The 26,355-nt window shown below is 42.1% G+C and overlaps 1 protein-coding gene across 2 annotated transcripts in view; it reads right to left on the bottom strand.

Moving 5' to 3' along the window:
- Positions 1-26,355, bottom strand: part of LOC117383849 (inactive phospholipase C-like protein 2) — a 60,006-nt gene that overhangs the window by 6,000 nt on the left and 27,651 nt on the right. The window contains exons 3-4 of one of the 2 annotated variants that reach the window (XM_033981088.2): positions 25,639-25,842; positions 11,332-11,407 (exon numbers count right to left, since the gene is read on the bottom strand). In XM_033981088.2, the coding sequence (XP_033836979.1) occupies positions 11,332-11,407; positions 25,639-25,842 (280 nt within the window). The remainder of the gene's footprint in view (positions 1-11,331; positions 11,408-25,638; positions 25,843-26,355) is intronic. The other variant, XR_008649011.1, reaches the window with a different exon arrangement.

The following is a 26,355-nucleotide window of genomic DNA, read 5'->3' as shown; positions in this document are numbered from 1 at the left end:
ATCCTGTTGATTTTATTTCACTATTGTCTCCGTAAATAAAGATATGAACATTAATAACAGACAAATCAGGCACCTTCTTTCTCCGAGGTCATTCCCGCTAGCGTTAGCAACAGGTTTGATTGACAGCGTTGCTAAGCTGCCGCTTCCTGCTAAACCAGCGGTGCGGGAAAGGGCGTTTCCTTGAACTACCTCGATCCGGATTGGCTCTTTGGTCGCTATGATACTCGCGGTCAGAATTCCAAATATGTAACTCTGCTCCAAATGCAAAAAATATAAAGACTTTGAGCATCTGGAAAAGTTTTGTATACGAGTAATGCGGTATTATTATTATTATTATTAGTAGTAGTAGTAGTAGTAGTAGTATTAGTATTATTAAAAAGAATAGAGACATGAGCACAACAACCTCCTGGATACACAGAATATTTGAACTAAAACTCTCCCCTCCTCAGTCCACTAAACATGGATAAAAACATAAGCACAAATGTACATGGACATAGAGGCTGAGAGCATGACTCAGAGGAAGAGTTAAGAAGAGAACTGTTGAGACAGTGCTCCCCCCTTTCGTTCCTTTCCCCTCTCTCTTTCTCAGTCTCTCTTTCCTTAAGAGAGAAAGAAAGGGAGGGAGAAAACCCTCTCCCTTTCTTAATTCCCCTTCTCTCTATTTGTCTCTCTACCATGTTCACCTTGCTCACTTGTTTGTCTCTCTCTCTCTTTTCTCACCACCTTCTAACTCCCTCTTTCTCTTCCCTATTCTCTCCTCCCTAGGGCTCTCTTTCACTTTCTCCCTCTTTGACCTCTCTACCCTGTTCTCCTCTCTCCCCTCTCTTGATCTACCCTTCTCATCTTCTCTTTCTTCTCCGGCTTCTCTTTCTTCTCTGCTTTTACCCCCATTCTTCCTCTCCTTCTCTTCCCTCTTTCTCTCCCCTTCTCTATTTCTCATCCTCTTCTCTCCCCCTTTTGCTCTCTCTCCCTGCATCCTTTCTCCAATGCTACCTCATCCCTCTTTTCACCTCTTCCCCCGCCTTTCTCTCTCTAACTTCCCTTCTCTTTCATCTCTCCCCATTTCTTTCTCTCTGTTTTTGCCCTCTCTCTTTCTCTTCCCTCTCTTTTTCTCATCCTCTTCTCTCACCCTTTTGCTCTCTCCTTGCTCCCTTTCTCCAACACTATCTCTTCCCTCTTCCTCTCTTCTAACCTCTTCACCCCCTTTCTTTCTCTTCTTTTGTCTTTCTCTCTCCCCTCCGTCTCATTCCCTCCTGTCTTTTACTCCTCCCACCTCCCTTTTTCTGTCTCTCACCATCTCTTCCTTATTCCTCTTCATCCTCTTTCGCCTACCTTCTCTCCTTTTTCTTTGTCATTCTCTCTCTCCCCATGTTGCCCCCTCTCTTTCTCCTCCCTGTGTCTCTTTCCCCTCCCTGTGTCTCTTTCTCCTCCCCGTGTCTCTTTCTCCTCCCCGTGTCTCTTTCTCCTCCCCGTGTCTCTTTCTCCTCCCCGTGTCTCTTTCTCCTCCCCGTGTCTCTTTCTCCTCCCCGTGTCTCTTTCTCCTCCCTGTTTCTCTTTCTCCTCCCCGTGTCTCTTTCTCCTCCCCGTGTCTCTTTCTCTCTCCCTGTGTCTCTTTCTCCTTCCCGTGTCTCTTTCTCCTCCCCGTGTCTCTTTCTCTCTCCCTGTGTCTCTTTCTCCTCCCTGTTTCTCTTTCTCCACCCCGTGTCTCTTTCTACTCCCCGTGTCTCTTTCTACTCCCCGTGTCTCTTTCTCCTCCCCGTGTCTCTTTCCCCTCCCCGTGTCTCTTTCTCCTCCCTGTTTCTCTTTCTCCTCCCCGTGTCTCTTTCTCCTCCCCGTGTCTCTTTCTCTCTCCCTGTGTCTCTTTCTCCTCCCCGTGTCTCTTTCTCCTCCCCGTGTCTCTTTCTCCTCCCCGTGTCTCTTTCTCTCTCCCTGTGTCTCTTTCCCCTCCCCGTGTCTCTTTCTCCTCCCCGCGTCTCTTTCTCCTCCCCGTGTCTCTTTCTCCTCCATGTGTCTCTTTCCCCTCTCCGTGTCTCTTTCTCCTCCCTGTATCTCTTTCTCCTCCCCGTGTCTCTTTCCCCTCCCCGTGTCTCTTTCTCCTCCCCGTGTCTCTTTCTCCTCCCCGTGTCTCTTTCTCCTCCCCGTCTCTTTCCCCTCCCCGTGTCTCTTTCTCCTCCCCACGTCTCTTTCTCCTCCCCACGTCTCTTTCTCCTCCCCGCGTCTTTCTCCTCCCCGCGTCTTTCCCCTCCCCGCGTCTTTCTCCTCCCCGCGTCTTTCTCCTCCCCGCGTCTCGTTCTCCTCCCCGTGTCTCTTTCCCCTCCCCGTGTCTCTTTCTCCTCCCTGTTTCTCTTTCCCCTCCCCGTGTCTCTTTCCCCTCCCCGTGTCTCTTTCTCCTCCCCGTGTCTCTTTCTCCTCCCCGTGTCTCTTTCTCCTCCCCGTGTCTCTTTCTCCTCCCCGTGTCTCTTTCTCCTCCCCGTATCTCTTTTTCCCCTCCCTGTATCTCTTTTTCCCCTCCCTGTATCTCTTTTTCCCCTCCCTGTGTCTCTTTCTCCTCCCCGTGTCTCTTTCTCCTCCCTGTGTCTCTTTCCCCTCCCCGTGTCTCTTTCTCCTCCCCGTGTCTCTTTCTCTTCCCCGTGTCTCTTTCTCCTCCCCGTGTCTCTTTCTCCTCCCCGTGTCTCTTTCTCCTCCCCACGTCTCTTTCTCCTCCCCGCGTCTTTCTCCTCCCCGCGTCTTTCTCCTCCCCGCGTCTTTCTCCTCCCCGCGTCTCGTTCTCCTCCCCGCGTCTCGTTCTCCTCCCCGTGTCTCTTTCTCCTCCCCGTTTCTCTTTCTCCTCCCCGTGTCTCTTTCTCCTCCCCGTGTCTCTTTCCCCTCCCCGTGTCTCTTTCTCCTCCCCGTATCTCTTTCTCCTCCCTGTATCTCTTTTTCCCCTCCCTGTGTCTCTTTCTCCTCCATGTGTCTCTTTCCCCTCCCCGCGTCTCGTTCTCCTCCCCGCGTCTCGTTCTCCTCCCCGTGTCTCTTTCTCCTCCCCGTTTCTCTTTCTCCTCCCCGTGTCTCTTTCTCCTCCCCGTGTCTCTTTCCCCTCCCCGTGTCTCTTTCTCCTCCCCGTGTCTCTTTCTCCTCCCCGTATCTCTTTCTCCTCCCTGTATCTCTTTTTCCCCTCCCTGTGTCTCTTTCTCCTCCATGTGTCTCTTTCCCCTCCCTGTGTCTCTTTCTCCTCCCCGTGTCTCTTTCTCCTCCCCGTGTCTCTTTCTCCTCCCCGTGTCTCTTTCTCCTCCCCGTGTCTCTTTCTCCTCCCCGTGTCTCTTTCTCCTCCCAGTGTCTCTTTCTCCTCCCAGTGTCTCTTTCCCCTCCCCGTGTCTCTTTCCCCTCCCCGTGTCTCTTTCTCCCCCCCGCGTCTCTTTCTCCTCCCCGTGTCTCTTTCTCCTCCCTGTGTCTCTTTCTCTCTCTCTCTGTGTTGTGATCCTGTGACTTGGCAGTAACCACATCCTCTCTTCTTCTTCTTCTTCTTCTGCTGTTGCTGTCGCCGTGCTGTGCCGTCGCCATGGAAACACGTGCAGACTCCAGATGCCCTGCAGGTGAAGCGGCCCTGATCAGAAGTGACTCAGAGCGCTGCTGCTGACAAGTGCGCATAACACCGGAGACTAGAGACTCTGTGCTGTCTCCACACACAGCGCTATCTAAAGGCACAGCGCCGTCTAAAGCCACTGCCTCCTACCAGCACATCCTGAATAAGTCACACATAACGGGCTCTCCTGGTTTTCCTACGCACATACTATCATATCGCTAATGTATACAAGGAACGACAAAGCCCTACGACGGGGTATTTTACTTCTATGGGGTATTAACCGCTAACACGTGACATATTTAGATCACCATGGTACTTTTTATTGTTTTAAAAATGCTAGAATCGCCAAAAACAACGTATTAACAACAAACAACAAGTGTCACGCCCCCTTCATATCGCTATCACAACACAATCATCCCACATCCCGCTAATGAAACTACTGCGCATCGGATCAGGTTTGTGAAGTTGTAGTGTATTGTTTTGTATGACGTTTTTGTATATTTATGAAGAATAATTGTGTAGGAGCATGGTTGACGTAGGTTTGTGGGTGGAGCTTTGGACAGAATCTTACAGTAAGGAGGGTTTAAATAGAGAATAGAGATCACTAGATTACTCAGACATGCATGGATGACATCTAAAACCTCTTCAGACATGTTTTTGATGAGGAAATAACATTATAACATGGAAGAAAGCGATAAAAAAGTACATTTTGCATAATAACCCCTCTTTAAGAAACTGTTTAAGTGTTTGATTTTGATTTACATAAACATGACCTATGACCCCAGATACGTATGAGGTAACATGTTCAAATCAAATATAGCTCTTACTGATAACAATTTTAAGCTGATTTAATTGTTAATTACAAAAAACATTGGACATGACGGACAAGTTGCGTGCTATAATTTGATGCTTAGGTTCTCAAGACGATTATCCAATCAGAAAACAGAATGAGCCTCACATGCGTCTCTCGTTAGCGTTGCCTGCATCCTTCGACAATCGATTGGTCGACGAAAAAGGGGGCGTGGCAAAAGCTCTCAAAGCTATTACGTATATCTATGTAGCTGACCCAAACTGCACTTACAAAACTACACCTGCAGGGGGAGTTTGCAAAAAAACCAACTATTTATGCAGAAAAAAGTGCTAAGAAACAATGCATTTTTATAAATCATGAGTTAAATCTGACTTTTTACACCAAACAGTACCAAATCTTCAGCTAACACTCGTTCACTCACTCTCTTCTCCTTTCTGCTGTGGTCCCATATAAATCCTTCTAAACTAAATTAAATGATTAGTTGACTAAGACTCACGCTCATTGCTATCTAGAGGCACACCGCTGTCTAAAGGGTCCAGCCTGAATGAGTCACACACAATGGGCTCGCCCCGTTTCCTACACAGAATGTTCTAGTATTTTTCAGAAAGCAAAACTGTGACTGCGATCTCTACAAATCTACAAGGAAGGAAACGCAAACGTGCAGCCACTTCAAAAGCCAGTACCCATTTTTTGATCATGCAATTAAAACCACAGCACGAAACCTTTTTTGTAGCCAACGAACAAGCAAACGAACAAAATTAAATCATCTTTTTTCATTATGGATGGTTTATTGTTGTTATTGTGAGCGGGCTTGCATATCCACAAACCTGACTCTTATCTGGCATGGAGATATCAAAAAAATGTATCTGTTTGCATGGAGATGTTCCGAAATATGGCTTTAAGTTTCTGTTTCAATGGAATCGTGCAGGTGATGTGCATCCGCCTCCAGAAAATGACAAAAAACTGAGCAGAGAGACAGATTTGTAACGTCATAATCTGGCAACTTGACATGTACCGTAAATTTCGGATTATAAGCCGCTACTTTTTTTCCCCGCTTTGAACCCTGCGGCTTGTACAGCAGTGCGGCTTATTTATGGATTTTTTACTGGATAACGGCCCCTGGGTTTTATTTTCACGGACAAGCCTTCTACACGTGGCAGATAAATATGGCAAAAACAACTTAAGTGCATTAAAAAAATACAACTCACCAAACCGCTGCATCAGAGGGAGCCCTGCGCTGATTATGTGATTATGTCTACTCTGCTCCGCAGTTTCTTTCAAAAACTCTAAAGGCGTATCGTTTAATCCCAGGTGCTTATTCTCCATGTGCCAAAGCAGTTTTGAAGGTTTCATTGCCTTATTTGCTTTTCCCGTATGTTACGTAGAGCGGACTGTGCGCGTGAGTCACCTGCAGCGACAAACCCAGGTTTTAAGTAGGCATTGTCTGTTAAATTTATCTTTCTTTTTCTTGGAGGTCGTAGTCTCCTCTTCTGGCTCCTCAGTTGTCCTTTTCCCCTTTGTTAAAAGCTCTCCAAAGACTTTTGTTTTGGCTCATTTTCACTCGCTTGTGGCTCTACTTTTGTGCGACATGTCTGATGTGTTATATGTGAAACGTCACCGCGGAGACAAGAGCAGATAATAAACTTGCTACTACATCAAATAGATTTCTGTGGCGATTTCCAGCAGGATTTCCATGATACATCTATGGACGAGCTTATTAGTGTGTCATTAGGGACGGGCCAAAGTTGCTCCTGACCCCTGTGCGCACAACGTCTGAAAATCAGGGCTCTTTACGCAGGACAGTGAGCTGTGTCTGTGTCTGTGTCTGTGAGACGTGAGCGGTGTTTGTTTTGAACATTGTTCCGAGTGTGACGCTTATTTTGAGCAACGAAAAATAAGAAAATATAATTTTATTTTAAGATCATAATAATCTTCCAATTTAAACTACAACAAAAAAGAGCTAACACAAATAAAATACACTTCAGCCACGCAGAGCCGCAGTATAAGGCTGAAAGAGGCGCATACGGCTCCGGAGCCGCGGGTTGCCGACCCCTGAAATAGAGCCACTGCACGTAAGCTCGACATCAATGAATCCAACTTGGTCAATGTAAAAAGACGACAAAAGTTTTCAGAGGAAATAAAAGCAGATTTTCCGTGTTGGTGCAGCTTTATTTTATAAACCTGCAGATGTGTTCATCCCGTGTTGTTGTCGTGTTGGTGCCAATTTTCAGGCACAGTTTAAAAAAAAGCGTGTCAGTGCACCGTCTTTCTGTGTAAATATCTCATGTTACAATATGAAAACCTGCGGCTTTTATTCAGGTGCGGCTTATATATGTACAAAATTGATTTTCTCTTCAAATTTAGCTGGTGCGGCTTTTAATCAGGTGCGCTCTGTAGTCCGAAATTTACGGTATTTTAATGTTATATCAACATTTTTCAAGAGTTTTTGCAGATTAGATCACAGTTAGATAAGAAAACATGAGTCCTATTATTCTAAAAATGCAGAAAAGCACAGGAGTTTGAGCAGAAATGAGCTGGAGAGGTGCTGGAGTGATGTTGGTTTTGTGACACTGTTAAATAATAAATACATTTTAAAATATGAAGACGTGCCTCCTTCTGCTTTTTGGCCCAACCATTATGAGCTCTCAAGAGGAACTGTATAAATATGCAACACAGTTACGCAACACAAGTCCAGGTACGTTTTTGAACAGAAAACTGCATCATTATCTGGTTGTACCCAATGTAAAAAAAATAAATAAAAAAATGAGATTAGCATAGCGTTGCCTTTAATAAGACTTCCTGACAAAAGAACAGTAGTGTTAGCTCTGAGCAGGCCTGACAGCTTTTGTGAGTAACAGAAGCTCGTGTGCAGGATTCCCCGCTCTGACACCTCCGCCGCGCACATGACTGGCACAATTAAATACACTGTTACTGTTCCCATGGCAACGGACTGTCGAGAGCCCAAACAGCCAGAGACGTCTCACTTGGATACCCGCGAGTGAGGCCGCCAGACGGGAACATACGTGCACGCCCCACGCTCTCATGCGCTCTCCTCAGGCTTTACTGAAGTCTGAGGGCACGTGCACGCTCTCATGCACACTCCTCACTCGGTACTGGAGTGAGGGGGCACGTGCACGCTCCTCACACTGTACTAAAGTCTGGGGGCACGTGCACACTCCTCACACTGTACTGGAGTGAGGGGCCACGTGCACGCTCTCATGCACAGTCCTCACACTGTAATAGAGAAGTGAAGAGGCACGTGCACAGTCGTCATGCACTCTCCTCACATTGTACTAGAGTGAGGGGCCACGTGCACGCTCTCATGCACACTCCTCACACTGTAATAGAGAAGTGAGAGGGCCCATGCACACTCTCATGCACACTCCTCACATTGTACTAGAGGAGTGAGGGGGGCACGTGCACTCTCCTCACACACACTCCTCACACTGTATTGGAGTGAGGGGGGCACGTGCACACTCCTCACACACACTCCTCACACTGTACTGGAGTGAGGGGGGCACGTGCACACTCCTCACACACACTCCTCACACTGTACTGGAGTGAGGGGGGCACGTGCACACTCCCCACACACACTCCTCACACTGTACTGGAGTGAGGGGGGCACGTGCACACTCCCCACACACACTCCTCACACTGTACTGGAGTGAGGGGGGCACGTGCACTCTCCCCACACACACTCCTCACACTGTACTCGAGTGAGGGGTTTGTGCCCAATAGAATCCCTGTTATTATTCTATTATTCTAAAAATATCCAAAAATATAAAACAACACAGCAAGCACAAACAAATATAATAATTTTGAAAGGAAAACTGAAAAAACAAAAACATTCCAAGCCTTCAGTACTATGGTTGCCGTGGTAGCCAAGGCCACACCCAGGGAGACACAGGATTCCCCGCTCTGACACCTCCACAGCACACATGACTCGCACAATTAAACACACTGTTCCCATAGCAACGTGTCCTTAATCTCGCACAAACCTTGAATAAATAATGAATGGGTGAAACAAAAGCAAACAGAGCGTTCTGCACCGGCATCAGAGGTGGGGACCTGCTTGTCTCCATGGAGATGTTATCGCAGAAATGTTCCACACATTTAAAAGGCCCATATTATGCTATTTTCTGATCTAGGTTATAATGTTGTTTCCTTATCAAAAACACACCTGGGGCTGTGTTTTGTTTCATTCACACACGTTTAACCCCCAAATCCTGCTATTTAAGCTGAGTTATTCTCTCTAAACGAAAACACTCTGTTCCACCTTGTGATGTCATGTGGTAATACAGGAAGCGCTCCACTGTGTTTTTAAGCTCCATACACCATCACTAGAATTATTTGGATAATTTCAGCCCTGGAATTGCCAACTTCTATTGAACTAAAGGTAAAAGTAGCTGTTAACTTGAAAACTACCACTTCATGACATCACAAGGTGGAACAGAGCATTTTGAGCTTTGGAGAGGTTGTGTAGTACATATGTTTATCTTGCATTATTCTTATTGTGAGTGTTATGAAGTAGTTTAATGGAATTACTGGATTACCCCTGCTCGATCCTCCCTGGTCTCGTTCCCGGTCCTGTTTTGCTCCGGCCCTGGCTGTCTCCGTGCCCGCTCTGGACTACCCCTGCTCGGCTTGCCCTGGTCCCGTTCCCGTTCCCGTCCTCGTTCCGGTCCTGGCTTTCCCTGCTCCCGCTCTACACTACCGCCTGGTTTGCCTCCTGCTCCTCGCTCCTTGTGTGTTTTTAATGAACTATTGACTATTGTTTCTGCACGAACTGTAAATAAACACCGTAAATCTGCCCCGAGTCTGCACTCCTTGGTCCGCACCTGCACCTGCCGTTACGACAAGGGGCGAATTTGAAGCCAAGTTCTGTACTAGGAATTCTGACTACAAGTATCAGAGAAACCAAAGAGCCAATCCGGAGCAAGAGTGTTGAAGGTAATGCCCCTTTCCGCCCACACCGCTGGTTTAGCTGAGACAGGCGCTTAGCAATGCTGTCTATTAACGTGTTGCAAATGCTAGCACCTGATTTGCCTGTTATTAATATTCATATCTTGATTTATGGACAAAATAGCTAGATAAAAATACCAGGATCATGTAAAACGAACATTTTAAGCCCATAATAAAAAGCCTGGCAGCAGCAGTTACAGAGAGAGGAGTGATGATTTTTCCGTAGAAAGTGAATTGGAGCCAAAGCCAACGGAGCCAAATCACACCCATGCTCACTTCTTATTTGGAACGCGGCGGCTAGCGGGTTAGCTATGTCCATTTATAAATACAGTCCATGCTCCCAGCCCACCCTCTCTCTCCCGTGTACCGCTGATTCTGCTGGAGCCTCATGCTAACTGTTCTGACCCACTTTAGCTCAGAACCGCGCTCACGTAACATGCTCCTCTGGGACTGTGCAGTGTCCATAGAAACAGATCAATCCTTGCGTCCATCAGCCCGCCATCTGCCACAGCCTGCTTCCACATGGGGCTTTCACATGGAGCTTCTGAACCTTCTCCAACCCACCGTGCAGAACAAGTCTGTCTAATAAACACGAGGCAGCTGACCAGAACGGCATCGAGGGGATATATCATAGGAACGCAAGATTAATCGCACTCAAATCGAAATATGAACAGACGTAATTAGCAAATTGCAAAGGCTGCAGTTTTGGAAGTGTAAAAATTTCCTCCACAAACACAATGTCCTGCCTTATTCTGTATAAAAACTGCTAATTAGTAGTTTAGATCTGTACAAATAAACTGTAAAATCACAGTACTTTCTTTTATATTACCATGTGGCCTTATATCTGTGTAATCACTCAGAGTCCAGGTCGGTTCCACAGTGGTCCATGGGCGTATTATTCTAAAGATATGGAGCTCAACAGTGACCCTGGTTCTGGAAGTAAATTTCCCATTCATTTTTCTCATAGACTTTCCAAAAAAATGACCACAAGACCTATAATTTTATGTATACAGTTGTCCCTCACTATATCGTGGTTCACCTTTCCCGGTCTCACTGTTTCGTCGATTTGTTTAGTGCAGTTTTCCATGATTTTTTTCCAGCGTACGATCGTGCATTGTGTCCTGCGTCCTGATTGGCTGAGGGACTGTAGACCATTGTCCATCAGTCTCCTCCGTGCCGTGTCTCCTGTACAGTACAGAATGTGTTCAGACAAATTCACATAAACGTTGGATCGCAGTGTGACTCTGAAGTGCTGTATGTTTTGCAATTTGTTTTCTCCTCGACCAAACCCACAATGTCGATGAAACGTTCTGCACCGACAAAGACGCCTACGAAGGTTTGAACTTTGAGAGAGTTTAAACAAGAGAGAAACGTGAGAAACTGTTAATGCCTGTGTGAGAAAAGTGTATAAAGTGTGTGGTGAGGGGGTTTTACAGCTGCAAAACATATAGAATAATTGTAAAAAATAAAGCTAACTACTTTGCGGGTTATTTTTAGAACGTAACCCCCGCGACAAACAAGGGGCCACTGTACATTAGACTTAAAATAACCAACTTATAGATAGAGTTAGACCAATATATGGGTTATATATTGGGCTGATAGTTTAATTTTGAACACTTAGACAAGAAAACATAAAGCAATACAACATATCTACACGACTCTTCTATAGATTTGTGGTTAAAAGGGCTGTGGGGGAGTTTGTAGTAAATATATAATAAAAAGAAATATATATATTGGGGAAAATAATCATAATCGGCCCTATATATCACCACTTATCTCCATTGGGTTCTCTGGATTCTAAACAATCAGAATCAAAACCTAGTGCCTTCAAACTGAATGAAAAATGAATGGAAAACTGATTTACAGAACTGGAGCGGACTTTGAAGTGGGCGGGACTGTTCAGATCTATGTCCATGTCACCACTATGTGAGCTAATACATGGTTTCCCCCAACTAATACACCGCATTTGAAGTAACTTTCCCGGGCGTGACCATACCTGTTTTCTGTATGTGCAGTATTCTGTCGTACACTGCCTCTGCGCTCTCTATCACCGCCCTGCTGGTCTGGATCATCTGTGAACAGCACAAAAAAACAAAACGCACATTTTATTCATCAACTCTCCATCAGATGAACTGGTTACCCACGATGCATCTGGAGCCCGGTGCCCTCAACCGCAAGGACAACGTGTCATTAGAGTGGGTGGGTCCAAATGACAGAGAGGAGCACGGCAATTACAGAGCAGGGTTGGATCTTTGCCTCTGAACGGGGGGAGAAAAAAAAAAAAACATGTCCGCCAAGGTGCTTAGGTTTAATTGTGCCTAAAAATAGTGTGACCCCCGCGGAGGAGCAGAGGCGAGCTGCTCCTTTGGGCTGTGGAGAGGTAGAGGAGGGAAGGACGAGTGCGGAGAGGAGCAAGGACAAACGCAAACACTCCGGTTATTCCAATGTAGTTATGCACCACACAGATACAAACAGAATAGTTTCAAGATTGCATTTCAAGAGTTAGTTCTCAGAGCAGATTGTGAACATGTCAAGAACTTTAACCCTAAAGCGTCGAATGCTATCACCGCCGATAGACTCGAGGTTGCGGACTTTCCATTACCGTAACGCCGCAACCAATTGTGTTGTTATGTAAATTCAAACGGCATCTCAAAGCAGAGGCATTGGGCTCTAAGAACTGTGCACGTTATAAACTTTTTTTTATTTTTTTAGCCATAAAAATCATGTTAAAGGAAGTATCAGCATGTACGTTTACCTTTTTTCACACAACTACCTCTATTTTACACCTCTATCCATCCTTATTTTTCCTTTTAGGCATCAAATAACTGGATGGGAGAATCTCGGCGCCCTGATTCGTCGTCTTCGAGGGAGAACGTAAGCACATTAGCGTAATGACAGTAACATATTTAAAGAGCCTCATGCCTCTGCTTTGAGATGCCGTTTGAATTTACATGAGAGCGCAGTTGGTTGCGGAGTTACGGTAATGGAAAGTCCGCAACCGCGAGTCTTTCAGCGACGATAGCATCCGACGCGCTATCAACTCCCTCCTAAAATAACGTCCAAAGCATAGACTGTATATATATAAACGGACATAGTTATGGGTGACATCGCACTCACTTAGTCCACTTCTTTATACAGTCTATGCTCCTAAGTCATTTATTCACGTTTTTCAGGAAAGACAAAAAAAAAAGACCAACGGAAAACTGTACAGCACGTGACAATCGCACAAAAAGATAAAACTAACACACGAGACATGATAAACAAACACTTATGTCAGTCGACTGTGTAACACAAAGACACAAAATGACACACGCTATTTTCTACGGCACATGTGATACTCGTAAACAGTCTGTTTTCATTTCCAGCGATATATATATTGCTGAATTAAATATAGGCGATTAACGATGACATTGAAACCAAACCATAAAGCCAAATTATGCCCAAAAAACAATTCTAAATCTACAAAGTTGTTAAAAAATATGAGCTGCAATAAATCAACAGCCAAATGCAACACTTAAGTAGTTAGTTTGTGTCTATAATGAGTCATACACGTTTATAATTCAATCTTCTACAGCTCAAAACTCATCGTAGAACAGAAAAATAAGGAAAATGTTCTACTAGTACAAGGAAAATGTCACCACGATGAATACTGATGGGCCCCAGACGTGTCCCAGACTCAAATAAACTTAGATTGAAATTGTATTGGGCTAAATAACTATTTGCAAACAGATGGCGCTATCAGACCAAGACACAGGTCAGATCTACGGACAGGCGATCCCGCTCACAGTAAGAACGCACATTTTTTAAGGTATTTTGTAGCAATAAAAACACCTGTAATTGAGTAAACGCAAAAGACTTTTAATGAATTGCATCATTCTATAAAACATTACAGCAAAAACATGTACATCTCCGTGGAGACAGAGGGAACCCTGCACCAGAAAAGTGACATAATGCACCTTTAAGATTTAATTACAGATGTTTCAGTCGGGTGCTCATTGTCCAGATTCAATTATGCGCTGAATAGATTGTTTATACTCGGAAGGGCCATCGAGCCTGTCTTCCTCTACAGAACAATTTCATTATAAATATCGTCACTTGCTCGTCTCTATGGAGATACACGAGTTTAAAGCAGGCGTATTCTGCAAAAATCGACTTTTCAGAGCTTTTAACTGTGTTATAGTTGTTTCCTCTTCTCATTTACCCTCGAAGTTGTATTTGGAGTGATTCGCGTTTGATCTTTTCCTTAATCGCTTATTTTCACGACGCCTTTTTGCCGATCTGCCCCCGTTTCCACTGCCACCTGTGCACACCCACTGTGACGTACGCACTTCGTTATCAAGTTTTATTTTCTTAATCTGTCGTACACATAGGATTCAGAAGCGTTGTACTCATTTTGGTACAAATGAAAAGAAAAAAATCTGCGGCTCGGTAGTTTGTTGCGGCGTCAGGTCCCCAGTTTTCTAAAACAAACGTCAGCAAACTTGTTTCTTTTATCATTTAAAAACACAGTGGGGCACTTCCTGTAGTACTACCGTTTCACAAAAGAACAAAAATATACAGGTTTTTTGTGTTAAACATGTGTGAATGAAACCAAACACAAGTCTTTACATTTCCTCTTAGCATAAATCTCTCGTCTGCGAGCCCTGCCACTTGCACCCTTTAGAGCGACACGGGGCTCTTGACAGTCTGGAGCATATGGCGTGTGTAAACATATGACTAATTAAGAAAAATCTATACATACGTGTAATTCATCAGCACAGGCTTCACATGTGCGCCCTCAGCTCCCACACAAAACATGCCATGTGTTCACTCTACAGCTGCCAATATTTTAAACGTTTAAATGTCTGTTCTGTTGGCACAAAGTAAAATCTAATTAAAGAGTATTTTATATTATGATTGTGGTATCAGAATCGGTATCGTGCATCGAGTCTATTCCTTAATATCAAAATCGAGTTAGAAATTTCAGTAAGGCAACATCCTACTTATTAACTTTGGATGTCACGATGAAGATTAAGACTTAAAGGTTTTCCAGTCCCGATACTGATTTCAATACTTATTTTAAGCATCAATCGATACCTTATATGAATCAATACCAGTGCTGAGATAGAAAACAGCATTTATTTCCCTTAAACCAGAAGTCTCAAACACGCGGCCTAGGGGCAAATTGCGGCCCGCGAGATGATATTTTGTGGCCCGCAGGACAATATGAAAGTTTAATGTCAGTGTGGCATTACCATTACCTCACCCAGACTCTGCCTCCTGTGGCCCCAAGCTGATTTGAGTTTGAGACCCCTGCCTTAAAAAAATATATAAAATAAGACAAAACTGATCCAAATGTGTCATGTATCGGTTATTTATCCATCTAGCGACCACAGAACATCTTTGTATAAGTAAAAATTCTGAACATTATGAGACTTTCTGGGTCAATTCTGAACAGGAAATAGTCTTATAATATCCATTTATTTATTTGTAAAGTAAAGTATGCTAAAGTTAAGAAATAATAACAGAGGGAGTGGGATTAAATAAGTTTTCTTCTTCCCACTCCTTTATGGGCAATCAGAGGTACTCTTTTTTTTGTGTGTTTTGCTTGTCTGTTTTTGTTTATTTTTCCTTGTCTCTTGTATCATTGTGTTGATTGATATTGATTGTGGCTGCCTAGGCTATGCAAAGAGAAAAGATGTCCATTTGCCCAAGACAAATAATAAAAAAAAAAAAATGTTTTATTTATTCAACCAATATTTGATCTAGCAAATGTTTCAGTATTGTCCCCCATATCCGATATCAGTATCAGATCAACACATCCCTCTTTTGTTTTTGTTTGTTTTCACCCACGTCTAACACAAAACAACTCCTCCATACGTCTGCGTTTGCTGGGTGAATAGTATCGTCATGTTTGCCGCATTAGTGTTCCTGTAGGACAATAGAGTATAGTGTTGGTGCTTCCTGAGGAGAGTTGTCCTGTCCGCGTCCCTCTGCCCCGGTACTGACCTCCCCCTCCAATCTACACAGACACACACACACACAAACGCACACACAACCACATAACCTCCTGTTCCATACCTCTTCCCCCACAGCCGTCCTGCCTGAAGCTGCATTATTCCTCTATTTTTCCCCTTACGTAATCACGGGATGTTCTGTATCTATGTGGATGTACTCATAGACGCAACCGCAATGCCCCAATAACACGTACTGGATTAAAATACAGCAATAAACAAGATCACTTTATGAGTTTTATTATGAATGAAAAAGTAAACATCAGCTGGAATTGAGGGTTCGTGGTTTATCCAACGAAATGTCGCTAAAGACTTAAAGGGCCCATATTACACTATTGTCTGATTTATGTTATAATGTTGTTTCCTCATCACAAACAGACCTGGAGTTGTGTTTTGTTTCATTTATACATGTTTAACACACAAACCCTCCATATTTAGGCTGAGATCTTGAAACTGAAAACACTCTGTTCCACCTTGTGATGTCATGTGGTGATACAGGAAGTGTGTATTTAAACTTCATACACCTTCACTAGAATCATTTGGATGATTTCAGCCCTGGATTTGGTAATCTCTACTGAACAAAAAACAAAAGGAGCTGTTAATTTGAAAACTACCACTTCATGACATCACAAGGTGGAACAGAGCATTTTGAGCTTTGGAGATGTTACAGACTAATAATAAAGTGTGACTCAAACATGTGTGAATGAACCGAAACACAACTCCAGTAAGTTTTTGAGGAAGTAACAGCATTATAACACGGGTTAAAGCTCACGAGAGTCAGTTTTGTGTAATACAGAGCCTTTAACTGACTGAAACGACTCTGTCAAAACGACTCCACAGTTCGCTTCACTGCAGGAATAGTGGCTTAATCTCATAGACGAGACTCTGACCTGTCGCTGCCCCCTCTGCTCCGCTCACTCTTGCACTGCATTGTGGTCAGTTAACCATCTATTGACCGCTAAGAGCTCCAACCACAGACTGGATTAACTGGTGAGATGGCATCTGCACAATAAGCCGAACCCGCGCCCGAAAACACAGAACGATCCACAGAAACGGGAAACGCCACTGCGCCTCCTCACAAGGCTTAAAGAGCGCACGGCAGGTTATGATGATTCGCTAATCTCGATTTAATTTGGTGGGATAAAACCTGTTGTACATATAAATTATAGTTGTACACAGATCAAGAAGCAAAAATAAGTAGTTATATTTGAGAATGTTCTATATCGATGAGATTAACACAACAGTAAGGAGAATTCTATCCAAAAGTTTACACAAGTTTTCTGAGACTTTAAACATGATTTCAATGAATTAAAGGTGTTTACTCGTATTTTTATTTGTCGCATCATAATCTCTGTATACGTTAGAGGAGTTTTGGCACTCTGTAAAACATGGTTGCTAGGTTACCGTTATGGAAGTCCCTAGTGTGATCTCACGATTTCCAACCAGGAAGTAAAATCAGATGAACCAGATCATTATTTTTTTTTTTATCAGATTTTGAATTTTAAATGCACTTTCCATTTTTTAAACTCCATGTATACTTTTTCAATGTGTTTAAAAATAAATAAATAAATAAAATGTATTAAATAAATATATAAATAAATAAATATTCAGCACAAATATGTTCACACCTGAAATTCAAATTCACAGTGAAAAATCTCGCAGCAAAGTCCCAAGACGCCAAGACATAAGCAATCGACTGTGACTGCGGAGGACAGAGGCAGGCTGTTTCCTATTGGCTGTTTTCTTGTGTGGGCGGGGCTAATAGCTAATGAATCAAAGAGATGAGGTTTTGATTAGGCTAATTCTGAACAATCAGATTGGTTCTCTGCAGCATTTCCTGGTTATTACTAAAGTAGATCCACTTACTCAGGATCGATTGCTTATGTCTTGGCATCTTGGATTTTTGCGACGAAACATTTCACTGCAAATTTTACCCTCTGAGTTTAGACTGTTGAATGTGAGGGTTTGGAAATATGTGTGTTGAAGATTTAAACAGTAATTTTGAAAACACATTGAAAAAGTATACTTAAAAACATGTTTTTTTCTGTTTCAATCCGATGGCATTTAAAACGATCTTCCAAAGGTGACCGATGAACTCTTCCGCTCCTTCGAGATGCGATGGAGACCAGACTGATATCCCTCTATATAAAAACTAAAACAGAGAGTTATCAGTCTGGACTTGGCAGGTACAACAATTATTATCATTACCTCTCACCTCAAAGTGTCACATAGTCCTACAAATGGCTCCTCTTAAGTCAGTGTTGTTTTATTCTTACAGCAATTCATCCATCAGTTTTCTTTATCGTGGAATTGCATCGTAGTAATAATGGAACCCTAACCTTTTACTTTGTACACAATAGCATTGCATACATACCACGTTTAGCATGTGAGCACAGTGTGTACAGAACTGTGTGTACATGAGCAGTGAGCTGGAAGGGTCAGACTGAGGTCCATGCAGCTGATCCTTCCCAGGATGCACCTGCTCCAGCTCCACAGGTTTGTTCACACTAGAGGAGCCAACTGTGATGTGGAGAGTCTGAACTGGAGAAGGTTTACCCGGGATAAGGGACCTCATCAGCCCAGGGAAACGTACAGCCCAATGTCACAATACAAACATGTCAAAGTCAATTTTAACACTAAGGAACATTTTTGAGACTCGATACCAGTTTTGATGTGGTGTTCTGTAGTAAATAATATAGTTAAGATCACTATTAGGAAAGGTCCGTTTGTCTTATTTAGTATATTTGTCAAATGGAACTGCAGATGGAAAGTAGAAGTAGCAAAATGTAGTATAAATCATCTTAAATAATGACTGATTGATTATTGCATTTGTGCACGGTCCCTGACAAATACAGGAGGAACTAAACTAAACAAAATTAATACTTTGTTTTGATGCTAGTTTAAGTATTGGTTATTGATTGTAGATTTTTTCTTCTTCTATCTTTCTAAAAAAAAAAAATAATACATATAAAAAAATACAAATTAAAAAACAAACAAAAAACATCCAATCTGGTGCTAATCAATAATAAAACTATACAGAAACTAGATACATATTTGCGCAGGTATCGATACTTAAAAAGTCCCATACACAGAACAAAAATTAACCTTTTCTGAATAGATTTAGAATGATTGAGCTGTATCTTTCACAAGTATAAGACACATAGACTAGTATACACCCGTGGACCACTATGAACCTCCTGGACACTGAGGGATTACACAGATATAAGGCCACATGAGAATATAAACAAAACTACTGCCATTTAACGCTGAACATCACATTCAATTGTCTAAAGAAAGAGTGTTGTTTATTATAATCAACAATCACCAAGGCTATTCACGGCACATTCACAGTTCCACACACACACACACACACTAGATCAGGACTAACTCAAGACTTAAACCGAGTCTTAATCAGGACCAAACCGAGCTCCAACGTCATATAATACTTGACCCTCTCCATAAAGGATAGTATTGTTTATTGTCCCAGAAGTATCATGAATACACAGAGAGAAATCACATTTGTCTTGCCTGAAAATACCCCCTGAAACTGTTCTTCCCCTATTATATAACTAGGCCATGTACTGTATGTATTATCATATATTTATCCGCTCATCGCATTCAGTTTAATTGCTGTGTTTGCCAGAGCCAGAGGAATCGGCCAATGACCTCCGCTGAGACGATGCTGCTTTCAAGTGCAGTTAGAAAACCAGAGCTACAGAGCCAGCCTCTGTTCTGCTCGAGCCAGGAGGACCTACTTTCTGCGTGGCCCACCCCGCTCTGGGTCCCTGCAGTACCCGACCCGGGGTAGACCAAGCCTGGGGTGCGGACCTACTAATGAGACGCTAATTGTCTCTGCATACGTGATAGGGTTGGATCAGATTTTGAATATGGATTTTGTGCAAAGAAGAACTTACTAAAAGACTGAAATATGACAAATCAATGCAAGAATCACATTTCAGAGCATGTTTGTAGAGATCTAAAGTACAGGGTTAGCAGTTTTTACGCAGAATAAGACCACATGGAGACACAGGGAGGGCATCTGACACACAGAGACATTTCAGAACATGTTTGTACAGATCTAAAGTACAGGGTTAGCGTTTTTTATGCAGAATAAGACAGGAAATTTTGTTGTTTGTTGAGGAAACAATGGCAAAAAATGCTAATTTGCTAATTTTGTCCGTTCAAACTGCGATTCTGATTCAATTATGGTTAATCATGCAGCAATACATGATTTTCTCTGCACTGGAACCATAAGAACTGGAAGCTTAACGTTCATGCAGTTGAAAAATGATGACATCAACTGCATCAAAATACTAGGACCAAAGACCCAAACCTGGTCTAAACTCAGACTACGCCACTTCTAAAATAGGCAAGTCAGGAGCAAGTGAGTTTATTTGTATTGCCCAATTTGTGCATTAAGAATTTCAAAGTGTTTTCCAGAATAAGAAAGATATCAAAATCACAATACAACAATTCAAAACATAATTAAACGCAAATAATCATCATAAAAAGAGTGTAGAATAAAAACCTTCCTGTCATATGCAGCTAAAGAGAACCTGGAGCTTGGATTTAAACATTGTCAAAGTAGAGGCCTGTCTCACGTCTTCAGGAGGACGCTGCATAAAACTGAAATGCAGCAGGAGCGGGTCCCTGAAGTCCTCAGAGAGCGAGATGGTTCATACGGCACTAACATGTCAGAGATGGAGAGACTTGGAGATCATGGAGAGACTTGTTCACCAGCAGAGTAGCAGCGTCATTGAATCATATTAAATCATGTTGAGATCAGATTCTTAACTTGGTCTAAACCAGTAAAAATTTGATCAACACTAGGGTTGCAAGATTAATCTCAAATAGAAAATTGCAAAGGTACCAGACCGTGTAGTTTAGATCTGCACAAACGTGTTCTGAAATGTGATTCTTGTATTAGTTTGTTAGTTCACATTTCAGTATTTTTGTCAGTTCTTCTGGATGTGTTTCAAATGTGAACTTTGAACCGAATCCTATTCACCAAATCATTCACCTTAAGTCAACGTCAAGGTCTGAAACTGAGCTGAAGTAGGTTTAAATCAGGACTAAACCAGGACTAAGGCCAGTGAGGAAAGGTCAGATTCCATCCTGCTTATACACAGTAGATTTTTGATAACCCTAGTTTGTCAAATCACAGGTTGAGCTGCGCAATAAAAGGCAACATGCTAACTCGCTCACTGTGTCTAAACGCTAACAGTCACTTTTATTTAAAAAAAATAAAAATAAATAAATAAAATTAAAAAATAAATAAATAAATAAATAAAAAATAAAAATAAATAACTAAATAAATAAATAAAAAAAACAGTCACTTTTATTAAAATTGGAAAACATATCATAAATTTTATAAACTGCTATTTTCTTTCCCACGCTTTGAACCCTGCAGTCTATACAAGATTTTTACTGGCAAATGGCAAACTCTAAGTAAATGCAAACGTGAGACAGACGTGGGGAAAGGTTATGCGCTGAAGAACACACTAGTTTTGATTTTGAACTGTCATTTTCCACATCATGCACACGCCCTCATCATGGAACACACACGAAAAAATGTATATAATACAGTTTTAAGTTAAAGGCAATGGATCTGGCATCAAAGAAGGAAATAGAGCCACTGCATGTAGGTTTGGCATCAACGAATCAATGGTGTGACGTTGGAGGCAGCAGCGGGAAGAACTTAGTCAATGTAAAAAGACGATAAAAGCTTTCAGAAGTGATAAAAGCAGATGGCTCGTGTTGGTGCTGTTTTATTTTCTTAAACATGCAGGTACGTTCATTCCGTGTTGATGGCGTTCTGGTGCCGTACTGCCGATTTTCAGGCACAGTTTAAATAAAAGCATTCAAAAAACTTCCGTGTACCGTCTTTCTGTGTAAATATCTCATGTTACAACATATTTGTAACATGCAGCTTATATTCAAATGCGCTCTATAGTCTGAAATTTACGTCAAAATAAACACATTTCGTTTATTTAATTAGAACAAAGACTACCAAATTATCTTTATATGTAGGATACTTCAGTTTGTGGCTTTCTTTTAATATTCATTATGCCTCGAAATCACCATTAGCGTTAGCACTGAGACACAAACATCCCTCTTTCTAAACACAAAAGTGACATCCACCCGCAGCTCCTTGTCTACTGCCTGATCTTTAAATATTTATTCATTTTAGCCTGACTCGGCAAAGACCTCGTAGAGATACAACTGGACAGGAAGTAGTGACGCTAACAGTGAGAGTTTTGGCGCTATTGTGCATACAACCCATCACAAAGACTGCAATTGTTTAGATAATATAATAACTCTAAACAACAAACATGTTCTGAAATGCTTGCGATTCCTAAACTAGTCCATCTGTTAATATTCCTGTCTTTTCTCAAACGTTAGCGCTTCTCAGGATGTGTTTGAAATGAGCACTTTGAACAGAATCTTACAATTAAAACATAAATTGCAAATCTAATCTTCATCTCAATTAGATTTCTGTGTAAACTTGCGCAGCGCTAATCTGGTCCATCTGGATGTGACGGGCTGGTCTCCATCGGGCCTGATTACCGCCTCCTCTGATGGGATGGAGCGGGGGGACGGGGTCAGCTTAACCCCGTGCAGGCTGGGGCTCTCGCTTGATACGTTTACGTTCACGCCAGGAAAAACGGACAACTGGCCTAATCCAATTTAAACTGATTTAACAAAATGCATGTAAACCAGGGAACTACGATTGAGGTGTGAGTCTCCCAGGTCCCAATAGGTCCTTTTTTTACTATCGATACTTGCTAAAATGAGTCTCCAGTTTCGATACTAGTTTTATTATCAATTAGTACAGTTGTCCTTCACTATATCACGGTTTATCTTCCGTGGTCTCACTGTTTCTCGGATCTTTTTAGTGCAGTTGTACATGCTTTTTTTTTTACAGAGAATGAACGTGCATTGTGTTGTGCGCCCTGATTGGCTGTTGGACTGTAGACCATTGTCCATCAGTCTCCTCCGTGCCGTGTCTCCTGTTCAGTACAGAATGTGTTCAGACAAATTTACATAAATGTTGGATCGCAGTGTGACTCTGAAGTGCTGTATGTTTGCACTCAGAAAAAGTCACCTGCATCAAGGGCTTCAGCGGCGCCAGGATGAAGAGGCGAGGCCAGAGGAAGTGTGACATACACATGAGTCACTATTAATCATTTCTTATGTTGTCCAACCTTATAGGTTGAGCAATTAAATTTGTTGCAATATTTCTAAAAGCTGTCATTTTTATTTACAGTCCAAGAAAACATTTATATTTTTATTTCTCAAACAAATATTTAGGCCTGAAAACAGGCCTTGATCTTTGGTTTCATTCTATAACACTGTACTTTTTTTTTTTTTTTTTTTATCTATAATCTTTTTTTTTTTTTTATCTTTTTTTAATCTATTATATCTACAAAGGTTTGAACTTTGAGAGTGTTTAAAGAAAAGAGAAATGTGAGAAAATGTTAATGCCTGTGTGAGAAAAGTGTATAAAGTGTGTGGTGAGGGGGTTTACAGCCAAAAACATATAGAATAAATGTAAAAAATAAAGCTGATACTTAGCGGATTTCGCCTATAGGGAAAACTGTATTGATTTTCGATATTTTTGACAACCCTAATGTAGCTATGATTTACATTAGGCTCAGACAAGAAGAGGCATTCAACTGCACAAGGTAAGTAACAGTCAGGAAAATGTCAGACATGTGTCTGGATGTGTACCTTGACTATTCACGGAGCAAGTGTTGTTTTGTTTAGGTTCCTCACACTAAAGTCAAAACTACCAGAGCTTCAGTGTGTTTATTTGTGCTGCAGAGAGCACATAACTTGTGAGTGACGCAGCTCCTTATCTGCTTATCTTATTTCTGCAAAAAGGTGGTCAAATGGTCACATATTTAGAAAATGGCACTTTACATGAAGGAGCCACTCACACACCAGTGTACAAAGACACAATAACAGCATTCATTTGCAGAAACTGGAATTGCCCCACCGACCTGTGGGTCAGTGGATCTGACAGGTCAACCTTTGATGTTCATGTCGAGAGAGGGATTTGAACGGTCGGCCTTCGCATCAGTGGAGAAACGTTCTACCAACTGAGCTACAGACGCCGGTTATATGTGTGATAGCCGTTTTTTTATTAGCGGTTATAGCTGCAACATTTTAGTGCCAATGCTAACTTACTCAGGGCTCCTAAACGTCTCATGGCCCCCTGTTTACACCTGTTGACTTCTTTGAGCTGCTGTGGACTGGGACGAGAGTGGTCTGACAGGTTTTGGGGCGAAGACGGTTTGAATGTGGATGTTTAGCGTACTTGGAGTTCCCTGTGCACGTAAACAAAGTGAGTGAGACAATACAACACTACAGGTTATGAAACTCACAAATGTGTTACTAGATTTACTGAATTTATCGGGAGGTCAGTGTTAGTCATATTTACAATAAAGAATAAAACAAATGGTGTGATGGATTTCATAAAAAAAAAAATCTGAAATAAATAAAAATATCAAAATTCAATAGTCCATTTAATAAAAATAACATGTTTTTTTTTTACCCAAATTTTTTGGATTATTTTCTCATGCTTTTTAAAAATGTTAAAATTAATATTGAAAGAAAAGTCCATAAAAATTATTTCTACTGTCTTAAAAACGTGAAAAGCATCCTAATTACTCACCATGATGAGTTTATAAGCACTTTTTACAACTTTCAGAGGTCAGAGTGGAGATTTGCTATGACGGTGAAGCTAACAACAACTAACATGCTGACGCACACCTCCTGATTCTTGGACAATATAATATAACAGAATTAGATGCAAACAGTCCACAGCTGATTATTTTGACCTGAAGAGCTGCTAACGTAATAAATCTGTACTGAGGCAAGACACATTTTGCTCAAATACATGTGAAGAATCATGTACAGGGCCTATAATTATTCTAAATATTCATATTAGAGCATCTCTGCTTCAAATAGGCCATCGATTCAGTCACTCAATGTCCAAGCCACACAAAGCCTCTGAATATTGATGAAAATGGTGAGTTATTTTGGGATTTATTTGACTTGAAACTTGTTTGTTTTGGTTGGCGAATTCTGTCCCTGTCACGGTAACGTTCGGGACATTTAAGTCAATTTGAAATGGATTTTGTTAGCAGACTGTGTGCTCTGCTGTGCACAACAAGATATGTCTAATGAACGCCACAACTGTCAGAGATCATAACTGAGAGTTTGTACAGCTTCAGTCACAGACAAAACACGGTATTGATGAGAGGGTTGGTGACGGAGAAAGGAGTCTGCTTGTTCTTGTATTTACTGGAATGATGAGGTAATAAAATGTACTATTGCCAACAGTTCAGACGTCTACACATGCCCTAATATTTGTGTTTTTTGGATGAATTCATAAGTTCAGATTTGAATCCCGGTTTAAAATGCGCACCCTGAACAGAATCATGACTTTTTAACTTGTTTATATCCATGGGGAAAAGCAAGACGGCCCCCAATAGGCCGAGTAGCAGGTCACTGACTGTAACAAAACATGTTTCCCAAGAAGATATGAAGAGTTCATTTACAAAAACAGACAGTGCCATTTTTAAAAGTCAGCAGATGCTTGTAGTTTACTCTTAGCAAAGTAATATTCTCAAAAGCCAAAATCAAAAAAGTATTCCATGCCTTCTTGATAAAATCCACTATACATTATTATCACGGCTAATATCGTTAGAAGAAATAAAACGATAATGCCATACCGTGGAACACATTAGGCACAGTAACAACAGATCTATTCCATTCCGACTGACAGATTTTGTTTAATGGAGACACGCATCCATTCATCTATCCATTTTCTTCCACTTATCCAGGGCCCGGGTCATGGGGGCCACTGTCTATGGAACTACGGAACGTTTATGCTAGTGATATGCAACTGCAGCATAAAAGTTCCATAGTGCACCTTTATTTAAATCTCATCACAATCACACACTGGTCAGAAAAACTGAAATTAGACTCTTGACTCTGCAATGACCAACGGGAGGTGTGGACAGGGGAAAGTAGACATGCTTTTTTCTCTAATTCAACTTTCACAGTTTTCAAGCAAATAATTCCATCCTGATTTGAAGGTTTTAGCTCGGTCCTTTCCCCATTCAAACAACATCATATTTTGATTTTATTTGCTTAATTGTCATGTTCCCAGAAGATCGCTGACATAGCTTCCAACCCACGAATCATCACATTACTCTGCCTTATCCAAACAACTTTGACGCACACATGAATCATGAGTGCACAGAGATCGTGTTAGCTGTGTGGGTAGAGGACAGACTGACCATTTCGTAAGAGCTGACCACCTTCCGGAGCACGTCGGGCAGCAGGCCCTGAGGCTCCAGGCTGGGGTACTGGTCCGACAGGTTGAAGAGGAGCAGGGGCGTTCCGTCGGGCCCGGTGAGGCGCGGGCACAGGGCTAACAGGCACTGCTTCAGGTTAGCCACCGCCGACAGCCCACACAGCTCTTTGAAGGAGACCAAGGCGTTCTGCGGCAGGAGACAGCAGTGTTAGTCTGAAGAATCGTTTCATATATCTGAGCCTGATGTCTGTCCCGTGGATATGAGGTCTGGAAATTGATACTTTGCAGCTGCTGTCGTCAACTTTCCCCTGGGGGTGTGATGCTAGCTGGATGCACTGCTCTGTCTGAAGCTCTGTGACTCAAATTAGACTTTAATTTGAGCTTTGTTTTAACACAATCCAACCATAAACAAGTGACCTAGAAGGAATTATGACAAAATAGCTGATTTGTGCTGTTAAACAGGTCCCTCTCACATAACACAAGCTAGCTAGCATTAGCCAGCATTTTTTCCAGTGAGTCACTCTCATCTTTTTGTTGGAAATCAAACATCTAAACAGAACCATGCATGCTCATATTGATCACAGGCTCCTGAAAATATGCTATTTAAATCATTTTTTCAGACATTTTTTTGGCAGTGTTCTCTAACGTCTGCATTGTGTCACCATGGTAACTGCTGAACATTCGCCCATAAACATAAATA

The sequence above is a fragment of the Periophthalmus magnuspinnatus genome, chromosome 16, assembly GCF_009829125.3.
Source record: "Periophthalmus magnuspinnatus isolate fPerMag1 chromosome 16, fPerMag1.2.pri, whole genome shotgun sequence".
Classification (NCBI taxonomy): domain Eukaryota; kingdom Metazoa; phylum Chordata; class Actinopteri; order Gobiiformes; family Gobiidae; genus Periophthalmus; species Periophthalmus magnuspinnatus.
The sequence above is the reverse complement of the archived record's forward strand: the minus strand, read 5'-3'. Positions and strand labels throughout refer to the sequence as shown.